The 11,612-nt window shown below is 46.2% G+C and overlaps 1 protein-coding gene and 1 long non-coding RNA gene across 2 annotated transcripts; both read left to right on the top strand.

Annotated features, from left to right (window-relative positions):
• The first annotated feature begins 1,370 nt into the window (after nt 1-1,370).
• Nucleotides 1,371-4,288, top strand: PPP1R3E (protein phosphatase 1 regulatory subunit 3E). Its single transcript, XM_028507876.2, has 2 exons — nt 1,371-2,340; nt 2,626-4,288. The coding sequence occupies exons 1-2, from the start codon at nt 1,924-1,926 to the stop codon at nt 3,046-3,048; spliced, it is 840 nt and encodes a 279-aa protein (XP_028363677.1). The 5' UTR covers nt 1,371-1,923; the 3' UTR covers nt 3,049-4,288.
• A 92-nt stretch (nt 4,289-4,380) lies between these two features.
• LOC118501525 lies at nt 4,381-7,620 on the top strand. Its single transcript, XR_004904148.1, has 2 exons — nt 4,381-5,571; nt 5,603-7,620. It is a non-coding gene; the product is annotated as an uncharacterized LOC118501525 (long non-coding RNA).
• The last annotated feature ends 3,992 nt before the right edge of the window (nt 7,621-11,612 follow it).

Below are 11,612 nucleotides of genomic sequence, written 5' to 3' on the forward strand. Positions count from 1 at the left end.
GCTGGTTAAGAAACAAAGGCTTATTTGGAGTAAAGGTTCAGTGTCAGTCTGAGCAGCCAGGAGAACAGAGTAGAATATTATTTTACAGCAAAATATGAAAAAAGTGTCCATGGATTTATATACATATATATTAAATAAGAAAGTAATACTCAGTGTCACTTTAAAAATTAGTCTGGCTAAATAGCATTGCTGTGGTTAATACAATAGCATTGCTGGAGTTAAAATGCAAACAGGAATGAATTGTACAATATTAAGATAGTATATCCACTATTTATTTCCAGTTTGGTCACTTGGGATCTTACAGTTACACTCTCCTGCTGCTTTAAATTTAGAGATTCCATTTCTACTCTAAGAGTCCCCATTTCAATACTCTAAAGATGTTAACTACATTACAATTAAGCGTTTTAATCTTATACAAGAGAGTGCACTCTAGAGCCAGACTGCTGAGGTTCTAACCCAAACTCCCTGGTTATTACCTATGTGATACTGGGCAAGAGTCCTAGCCCTTCTCTCCATCTATTTTTCTCATTTGTAAAATAGCCATCCATAATAATACTCTGCTCCTATGATAGCTATGAGTTAATGTTTTTAAACTCTTACAACCATAGCACATTGTAAGTGCTATGTAAGATAAGTAGATAAGTTAGGGAAAAACTAAATAAAACTTGACATGCTTTTCTCACTAACAGAAAAAAAATGAAGAAAATGCCAGTTCTGTGCCCTTCTTGGAAGCTTCCATTGAAACTAGAACCCTACAGTCCCAGCTCCAAGAAAGGTGTGTGCTTACTTGTCCAGTAATTTGAGAGCCTAGTATGTGAAGAAACTATGAATCTTACACAGCCTTGGTCATCAAAGGGCTTACAGTCCTGTTAGAAATCAGAACTCTAATCCACTTTTTTTTACAGATAATAAAACTGAGGTACAGAGAAGTGCCTTGCTCAAGGACATGCAGCTAAATAGCACCAGAGGTCAGACCAGAAGATAGCTTCCACAACTCTCAGTTCAGAGCTCTTTCCAATGGTCACGAATTCTTGTGAGCACATTTCAGCTTCTATTTGGGACTCTACCTAGTTTTCATTACCTTCCCTTCTTTGCACCCACCCGCCAACCTGCTCCCAAATCTGGAGGCTAGGGTTCAGACAAGAAAAAGGTAAGCACTTAAAAAGTCACACTGAGCCCTGGCTGGCGTAGCTCAGTGGATTGAGCGCGGGCTGCGAACCAAAGTGCCGCAGGTTCGATTCCCAGTCAGGGTACATTCCTGGGTTGCAGGCCATGGCCCCCAGCAACCGCACATTGATGTTTCTCTCTCTCTCTCTCGCTCTCTTTCCCTCCCTTCCCTCTCTAAAAATAAAATAAATAAAATTTTAAAAAAAAGTCACACTGAGTGTTTTGGACCTTCCGCTGCAATAAAAAGAAACGTTACTCTTTACCTCCAGGGTTAACTCTTTCAGCAATGTTGAGACCGTTTAAAAAAAAAATGGCAGAGTGGTCTCACTTAGGACGGAAAGGGTGGAGTCCCCGCCCCCTGATGCAGCAGCAGCAGCAGCAGCAGCAGCAGCAGCAGCAGCGTAGAGAGATAGGGAGCCACCTGTCAGAGGGCTGTGGGCGGGGGCCAGGGCCACTAAGGCCTAGAGACCTGAGGCTGTGTGAGGCTGAGCGCACACTTAGAGCAGACAGCTTGCAAGAGAGGTGATTGACTAAGACCCTGGGAGATGACAGCCAGAGGGAGGGAAAGGTAGTCTCGGAGCCGGAGCCGAGGCAGAGCTACAGAAAGTGGAGGGTCCTGGAGGTGACTGCAAGGAGAGGACGCAACCGCAAGGGTCGGCAAAAGAGGAGCTGACGGCCTCTGTGTGGACGACGCCCGGCGGATTGGCCTTTGGGAGCCAAGGCAACACAGCGGCGGCGCTGCGGGGCGGGGGTGCCATGTCCGGGGAGCGCCCCCCGCGCACCGACATCCCCCGCAACTTGAGCTTCATTGCCGCACTGACTGAGCGTGCCTACTACCGCAGCCAGCGGCCCAGCCTCGAGGAGGAGCCAGAGGAGGGGCCAGGAGAGGCTGGGACGCGCCTCGGGGCCCGATCCCGCGCTCTCGCTTCCAGTAGAGGACGCCGGGCTCGCTCTGCACCTGCAGGAGGCGGCGGGGCCCGAGCGCCCCGAAGCTGCAGCCCCGACACCCGCAAAAGAGTGCGTTTCGCCGACGCGTTGGGGCTAGAGCTGGCCGCCGTGCGCCGCTTCCGCCCCGGAGAGCTGCCCCGGGTGCCCCGCCACGTGCAGATCCAGCTGCAGAGGGACGCCCTCCGTCACTTTGCGCCTTGCCAGCCGCGTGCCCGCGGCCTCCAGGTAGGAAGCACAGGCATTCCCCTTCCCCGGGACCTCCCCGTCCCTGTCGCTGCGGGCGTGGGGGTGTGAATTTATCATGCAATACCCATCTTCACCCTCAACCCCGGGCTTGCTCTTGCACTTTCCTTTTGTTGAGGGGCTCTAGGTTCCTTTCACAGTTGGGCTGCAGTCGGCCCGGACCCCGAGATCGGGCTCGGATTGGCCCAGTTCCTTGCCTTGACCCCGCCCCCTGCCTGTGCGTTCAGATGTACCGAACTCTGCTCCCTCTCCCTCTTTCGTCCCCAGGAGGCGCGCGCTGCCTTGGATCCTGCCAGCGAACCCGGCTTCGCTGCCCGTTTGCAGGCGCAGCGAATCTGCCTGGAACGCGCGGAGGCGGGCCCGCTGGGCGTGGCCGGAAGCGCGCGCGTGCTGGACCTGGCCTACGAGAAGCGCGTGAGCGTGCGCTGGAGCGCCGACGGCTGGCGGAGCCAACGCGAAGCGCCCGCCGCCTACGCCGGCCCGGCCCCGCCCCCGCCGCGCGCCGACCGCTTTGCCTTCCGTCTGCCCGCACCGCCTATTGGCGGAGCCCTGCTTTTCGCTTTGCGCTACCGCGTGACCGGCCAGGAGTTCTGGGACAACAACGGAGGCCGTGACTATGCCCTGCGTGGGCCCGAGCACCCGGGCCGTGGCGGAACCCCAGAGCCACAGGGCTGGATCCACTTTATCTGAGACGCCTGCGGCTGACTGTGAAGTTACCAAAGGCACCTGGGGACTGGCGGAACCCGAAGATTTGGAGAGGAGGAACGGGTGGAGGAACGGGAGAAACCGAGTGGGAGTGGGTGGGATCAATTAAGGTCGGGGAGATAGGGTGGAAAACACCAGTTGGGTGTGAGTAAAAGAAACCAAGGCTTAAGGGAAGGAGGCCGGAAAGGGCTTTGGAAGGATTAGAAACAAGCAAAGGAATGGGAATGATGGTGATATATTCTCTTTACGTGAGTGAGCCCTGGGAGAAGGTCCGTTGGGCGTAGACGAAGGGTTAAGGTACTTCTTTGCGATTGAGGAGGTATTTTGTTTGAATTAGCAGTCCACCCCAGTTGAAGTCATTTCGATTGCTGGCGCATCCCTTTTTGTTACCCAGCTTTGCCACCTCAGGTATCCCAGCCCTACCCATTCTAGTTTTAACTCCGCCATAATTGCCTTGCTAAAGTTGTAGGAACTTGGCCGTTGCTCCCTAGTCCCTGGTGTCATTCTCTGAGAACTGGCTGGGAAGTGATGGCAGGTAGCAATCAGAGCTCCTTCCTCCGGCCTCCTGGCAGCCTTTGGGAGTTAAAATGAAGGCAAAATCACTCCAGGCTTGTCCTCGCAGCCAAATAATGCAGCGCCCAAAGGGTTTGTACACTCAGGGGCTTCCAGGGAAATGCCAGCTTTACCTTTTCGGGGTGCCTTCTAATGACCTTTAAGCACTTTATTGGGCGTACTTGTTACGGGACAGTAAGTGACAAGAATCACTATTCTGAATCTGCTTCAGGAGACAAGGAAGGCCCTGACTAGCTGTATAACTTGGGGCAAGTTCCTTCACCTCCCTGGGACCCAGGTTTCTTTTTGGGAAATTGCATTTGCATTGGATGATCTCTTATGGCCCTTCTTACTTTGACATTTTACCATCTGCGAGTGGTGCAGTGTAGATTAGAAGCCACATTCTCCAACCTATGGTTGGAGTGCTACAGTTCAGAATGCAGCAGTCCTTGCTTTTTGCTCTGACCCCAGCCTGGGTTCTCGGAGACAGCTTTGAAGAGGTGCATCTCTCCTGGGAAAATGATGCTTGGGAGTCCCAAAGATGAAACAGTGTTGGGGGGCTGTCTTGAAAATAAAGGATTATGGCTATAAGAAAGGGAAAATGTTTCAAATCAAGAATCAAAGCAAAATTAGAATCTTGAAAATTAGACCTGGCCAAGTGACTCAGTTGTTTTTAATAAGAGTATCATCTTGTACACCAAAAGGTTGTGAATTCAATTCCTGGTCAGAGCACAAACCTACCATGCAGGTTTGATTCCCCGTTGGGTTAAGTTTGAGAGGTAACCAATTGCTGTTTCTCATATCAATGTTTCTCTCTCCCTTTCTAAAATCAATAAACATATCCCTGGGTGAGGATTTTTTAAAAACAACTTGAAAATTGAATAACACCAGAAGATGGCAATCTGCTCCACATCCTGAGCAAGTGAAATGGGGAAGCTGGACTCACCCATTCACGGTCATGTGATTCTCCTGCAGATGAACCACTGTCGGTTGTTTTTCTTTTCCTCTTACCCTGTCCCATAGCTCTTTGCTTTTCTTGTTTGTTGCCCTTATCACATGTTTTTATTTTAGAATATGTAGTATTTACCTTCATTTTCTCTTATTTCTATTGTCCTCATCCTTGTTTGCTCTTCCTTCTACCTCCAGAAGAGGTAGAGAACCTACTTCCTTTTTTCCAAGACCTTTTTTCCAAGTGATTGATCCACTTTCCTCCCTCAGGCTCCTTCCTGAGAGTCTTCTAGAAGGGAGAAGAGGGAAAAGAAACGTTTCTGGTGGAGACAAACAAGGAGCTCCCAGGTAACCAGCTCGCCACCCCCTCCGTTAATGATTTCTCAAAGAAAAATTTCCAGAATCTCCTCTTCCTTAGTAAGTGAGAGAGTGCATGCACATGTATCCATATATGCCATTTGGAATACAGGATGGCGCTTTTTACCATGTCCCTCCTGTCCAAAGCTTAATCTTTTGAAGAAGGGTGTCTGAAAGAGAGGAACTCTGAGTCATTCCTCAAACAACAAATGCCCATGTGAACGTCTTCCTTATCTGGTGAAGAAAACAATTTTGTGCATCTTATGGATCACCTTCAGGTCAAAGTTCCAGTGGAGGGAAGAGAGAAACTACTGGAAGTCACCAAGCAATGCACTTAATAGTTACCAGTGAAGAGCCCAAGGGAGGATAATGGAGAGGGGGATTGGGTCAAGGGTAAATTCTTGCTTAAAGTGTTTATGTTACTCTTACGTTGAATTAACAGTTGTAATAGCTGACATTTGTTTACTTATCCACTAAAATCAGGTGTTTTGAATGCATTATAATCCTCAAAACAACCATATGACTTGAGTAATAATATCCCTGTTGTAGAGATGGGGAAACAGCTCAGAAAAACTCAGTAATTGGTTTGAGATCACATAGCTACTAAATGGCAGAGCTTGGATTTTGAACCCAGGAAGTCTCTAGGTAGGGGTGTCCAGCCCACGGGCAGCATGTGGCCCAGGATGGCTATAAATGCAGCCCAACACAAAATCGTAAATTTACTTAAACCCTTTCTTTTTTTCTCATCAGTTTGCTTTAGTGTTTGTGTGTTTAGTGTGTGGCCCAATAGAACTCTTCTTCCAGTGTGACCCAAAGATGGCAAAAGGTTGAACACTCCTGCTAGAGCCTCTGCATAACCATGATATTGTATTTTTTTCCTTTAAAACAAAATTAGCCCTGGCTTATATGGTTCACTTGTTTGGAGCATCATTTCCATGCACTGAAAGGTCGCAGATTAAATTCTCAGGGCATATACCTGTGTTGCAGGTTCAGTCCCTTGTCAGGGTGGGTATGGGAGGCAATCGATGGATATTTCTCTCCCATTGATGTTTCCTTCTCTCTTCTTCCCACCCCCCTATACGCACACACACATGCACATATCCCTTCCTCTCTCTAAAATTAATGAGTGTATCCATCCTCAGGTGAGGATTAAAAAAATAAAACAAAAACCTTGCCATATATCCTCTCTAATTAAGCGGGATTGGGTGGGGGACAGTTTCTAATTGTGTTCTACCTTCCCATCCTCCCAGTCTCCTGAACTAGCTTGGAGAAAGGAAAGCACTGGGGGGTCCCAAGCTTCAGCTCCTCCTAGGAGCTGCTGCTACCTCCTGTACCAATGTCCCACTTCTTCAGGATCAGCAAGGGACTAACCCACCTGCCTGCTAGAGAACTTGCAACCCATTGGAACCCATACAGTCAGATTTCCCTGGTCCTTAGCCAGCCCTTTATGCCTGATGGTGTGCCACTTGCCTTAACACTGTCCCCACTAGCCTTGTTGCCTAAAATTTCCTGCTACAAGGATCCCTGACGAAGACAATTGCTGGATGCTCTGTGCTTGGGCCCTCTGAAAGCCCTGGTATTAGTGGATAAATATAAGCTGGTTGGGGGCAGGGAACCAGGGATAATCCATTCTCTGGAAGAAGTACTATGGCTCAATTATGCCCCCTCTCACAGCTTTATAGTCTCAACACATGAGTCTCCTGGTTCTTTCCCTATAGAGATGCCCCAGGACCTGGAGGTAAACTGATAGCCTAAGCTGACTTGGGGAAACAGTAGGAGTGTTAGGTATTGTGGAGAGGACTGTTCTCTACAGGCTGATAATTATGAATGGGAGCTGTGAACTGGAAAGTGCCATAAGGTAACTATTAGCATGATCAGGGGCTTGGATCCTTGAAGCAACACAGTAGGTACACTGTTGCCCCTTCCTGTCATCCACATGTCAGATGTCAGATAGCCTTCCTTGTTCTTTGTTTTTCTTTGAGTCTACCTGATCATTTCTCTTCATAATAAGCCCTAATTTCTCAATTTTCCAATCTTAACTTCCACATGCCTTGCTTCTAACTCCTGTCTCGGGAGCTCTTCCGGGTCCTTCCAATGCACAGGTCACAGAATCAGACCTAGAAAAAGACTTACCTTTAGAGGTCCAGGCTCCTGTACAGATGGGGATGTAGATCCAGAGATGAGAAGGGTCAGAGAATTTTCTTTAGTACAGCTCAAGACAGGGCTTAAACCCAGGCCTCCTAACCACATCTCATCTCCAGGCTATGAAACAGGCCTCTGCAAGACCCACTTTTTATGGCAAGGGATATAACATCAAAAATGTTTGATTTTCTGCTACTACTTTCTATCCCTTTCCTTATCTAGGCATAAGAAGAAATGAAAGAGACTTATTTTTTTCTCTGTTCCCAGCCTTGGCACTTCTTTTGGTAATATTGCTAAAGAAAAGTAAAGTTGCTAAAATGATTGAATAGTCCACCCATTGAATAGCTAACCTGGCTAGGAAAGTTTGCTATGTGAAACCCCTGCAAACCACTGTTATCAGGCCATCCCAGAGCCTCCCCAGGCTCTTCATAATGCAGCCCTATTCACTGGGCCCCAAACACACCAGTATTGTGCCTCACTGCTGGCCGCTGCTTGCACCAGCCTTCCCTTCTGGATAAAAGACCTCATGTTTTAAATAAAGTGGAAATGTAAAAAGAATATTTCATCAGATATTGAGAAATACTGTGTTTTTGGTGGTGGTTTTTTTGTTTGTTTTGGCTGAGGATGGCAAGAAACTCAGAGGCAAGATCCTCCCCCCATCCACAATTTCTAATCATCTCATTTTTTAAAAAGTCCTCTTCCCTGCCTTCTAAAGTCCTCTGGCTATGCAAAAGTTGGGTGGGAAGGAGTTGGGCCACATGTGGGGAATTCCATCTTGTGGAGTCCTCCCAGTTGAGGATGAAATGGGTCATCTCAGATGCAATCTATTGTTCCAGTGGGGAAGGGGGTGACGATCCCCTCTAGTGGAGAATGCCCCAAGCCCTTCTCTGAAACAGCTTTTATTGAGATTGGTATGTAGGGCATTGGCATGCATGAATAGCTAGTCAATGCCCTAAGGCTATAGTTATAGAAAACAGACATTATCTGTAGATGACAACTGAAGAAACACAGAGATTGCCTCAGGTCAGGGTCTGTTAGACATGCGGACACCAGATGATTGTTAAGGCATGATTCATGAGATTAGGGGTTCACTCCTGCTTTGGATTTAGATATCTGATTCATGGCAATAGGGATATACAGAGCAAGGTAGGTCTCAAAAAGTGATGCATTGTTTAGGCCTGATCTCCCACTTGGAACCCTTGGTTTTAGTATTGGGTCATGCCTGCCTCCAGCATTCCCAGCATTCCAATCGAGACTTACAGGCCTTGCCCATGCAGGGTTACAGTTTCTGATGCCCACAAAGTGGTCCCCATCAGTCACCCAGGTGTATGATACCCCAATACGCTCCCACCACGATTTAGGGTAGGGAGCGTGGTGATAGGGAAAGTTACCAGGGCCCAGTACTTTAGTTTCCTGGCACCTAACGGCAGCTGCTGTTGCAATTAAAGAGAACAGCTTGGGTATAAGTCCTGTGTTTCCCCTTGGATGAGGGCTATTCTTAAGGGGGCCATCTAAATTACATTATGCTCCCTAAGCATTGGGGAGAAGAGCAAAACCGTTTTCCCTATCAAGGATAATCCTAAAGCCAAAGATGAGAAATATGACAGGGACGAGAAGCAAGGACCTTTGTCTAATCCAGAATGGAGCAATAGAAATAGATATTACAGAGAAACATCCTTGAAAAAGGTCAACTTTTACTAGTATTGATTCCCACATCATCTGAATGATGAAAGAATCCAACTCTGCACAAATTAATGAGACAATATTAATGGTAAGGGAGCTCTAGCCTGAGAAGACTCAGATGCCTCTTCATTACATCATAATGGCCAAGTTGTGATGTCACTGCAGAGTATCCACTGTTTGGTGCTTGTCAGTGACATTACAGATGCTGGAGTCAGCATGAGGAGCAGACATCCAAGGAGAGGTAAGCAGGTGCTTTCCAGGGCTTATTGCCTATGGTTCCTCTGTGGCCCAAATGTCTTTCCAGACTTCTTACATCTTAGTTTGGCAGTAAATCAGTCTGAATCCTTTCTTCCACAAACTCGTTCATTGCAGCTTTTGCTATCCGAAACCCTCAGGGGTCAGCCCTTAGCTGTGGTATTTCTTGGGAGATGGGGCCCAGAACATGGCAGGGTTCCCCTAAATAGGGCAGAAACTCATTTAGTTAATCCCAGGATAGATCCAACTTTTGGGGTTCCTTAAGCATACAACTTTTGGGCCTTTTTATTTATCTTCTATTATTTTTTAATCCTCACCTGAGGTATGCTTTTTTATTTTAGAGACAAAGGAAGGGAGAGAGAGAGAAACATTGATATGAGAGAGAGAAACATGGATCAGTTGCCTCCCATACATGCCCCAACGGGGTCAAACCCTCAACCTAGGTGTGTGCCCTCTCGGGATCAGACCGAACACTTTTGGTGTGTGGGAGGACACTCTAACCCAGCCACCTGGCCAGGGCCTTTTGGACTTTTTTTTTAAGATTTTATTTATTTATTTTTAGAGAGGGAAGGGAGGGAGATAGGGAGATAGAGAGATAGAGAGAGAAACATCAATGTGTGGTTGCTGGGGGTTCTGGCCTGCAACCCAGGAATGTACCCTGGCTGGGAATCGAACCTGGGACACTTTGGTTCCCAGCCCACGCTCAATCCACTGAGCTACGTCAGCCAGGGCTCCTTTTGGACTTTTTAAAGGGAAAATAATTATGTTAGGCACAAAATAATATATTCTAGAATGAGAAAAGATGAACAAATTACAATTTTTCAAAAAGCTAAGAAACACCACAATAATCAAAGTTTAAAAATAAATTTTAAAGTGTATCTGCCTGGCAAACCTATTTTTTCCCTACAGTTTTATGTTTGGACACTCTGATCGCACTTTCATATGATTATATTTAATGTTTTCTATAAAGAGTGGAGAAAAGGTAATTGTCTTCTACGTGGTCACTTTTTTTTTTAAAGATTTTACTTTTAGACCGAGGGGAATGAAGGGAGAAAGATAGGGATATAAACATCAATGTGTGGTTGCCTCTTGTGAGCCCTGCACCAGGGAACCTGATCCACAACCCAGGCATGTGCCCTGACTGAGAATTGAACCAGTGACCCTTTGGTTTGCAGGCCAGTGCTCAACCCACTGAGCCACACCAACCAGGGCTACTTGATCCCTTTTTAAAACTGATAGCATAGGAATATTTCAGCACACCTTGTAAGTGATAATGGAATAATTTTTAGGATTTTTGTCAAACTTGGAAAAAGCTATCAAATTTCTTTGGTATATGTGGTATATAAGATTTTGGAGCATTTCAAATTTGAAATAACTGATGTCATAAACAGTAAGCCCACTTAATGTGTTGATAGGTGCTGCAACTTTAAAGAAACAAGGTATAATGAAACCAAGTTTACCATAGGCTTACTGATATATGAGTAAACAAGAGTTCAGTTGCAATGTCACCTCATCAATGTTTTAACAACATGATGTTGACCTGTTATTCGAGAACCTGATATGCTCTGAATAGTTGACATTAGGGAGTATTCTGGGAAACTACTGTATACATGTATATTAGTTTTCTAGGGCTGCCTTAACAAAATACTAGACTGGTGTCTTAGACAACAGAAATTCTCTCCCAGCTCTAGAAGTTAGAAGTCAGATCAAGGTGTCAGTGGAGTTGATTTCATTTGGAGGTTCCTCTCTCCTTGGCTTATGGTAGCCAATTTCTTGCTCTGTCTTCACATGGTCTTTCCTGTGTATGTCAGTGTCCAAATTTCCTATTATCATAAGGACACCAGTCATGTTGGATTAGGACTCACCCTAAACACCTCATTTTAACTTAATTACTTCTTTGTAGACCTTATCTCTAAAAACAGTTATATTCTGAGATTCTGGGATTTATGACTTTAATGTAAGAATATTTTTGGAGGACACAGTTCAACCCATAACACTATACCTACTATTTATTCACAGAAGTAATTGCAAATCACAGATGTATACCTACAGAACCCAAACTAAATGTATCCCTAACTCAATTTCCCTAGCTAATCCCCAAATGCCCAAGGCCCTTCTACTTATACCTGACAGAATAAAAAGTATGATGGAAGGAAAGTCAGAAAGGAAAGAGACATCAATCTTAACCAATTGTGATGCCAGGAGGCACCTAGGGAGGCCAAGGGTGGCCTCAACCTGAGAACAGGGTCTAGGTTCTTGTCACAGAACAGGAGAAAACTCAAGAGTGTGTTGATTTAGCAAAGTATAGTGATTTTAGTAAAGAGATAGTATGTACTCAAGAAGTGAGAGTGGGCGGTCTCGGAGAATGAGATGCCCCAGTGGGGTCTTGCTGGGAGGTTTTCATTAAATGTGGGCAAGGATGGTCCTTGGCTTCTTGTCCCTCCTCTCCAGATACCAATTTTTATTTGGTCCTCTCAATTATAGAAAATTGGGGGGGGGGGGACAGGTGGTCAGTGAAGGTTACATCTGCAATTTTCCAGCCAAGATGGAAAAGGGGAGGGAAGCTGGAATTTGGAGGCTTTTGCTCCCTATGCTTGCTAACTTTCCTGCCT

The sequence above is a fragment of the Phyllostomus discolor genome, chromosome 1, assembly GCF_004126475.2.
Source record: "Phyllostomus discolor isolate MPI-MPIP mPhyDis1 chromosome 1, mPhyDis1.pri.v3, whole genome shotgun sequence".
Taxonomy (NCBI): domain Eukaryota; kingdom Metazoa; phylum Chordata; class Mammalia; order Chiroptera; family Phyllostomidae; genus Phyllostomus; species Phyllostomus discolor.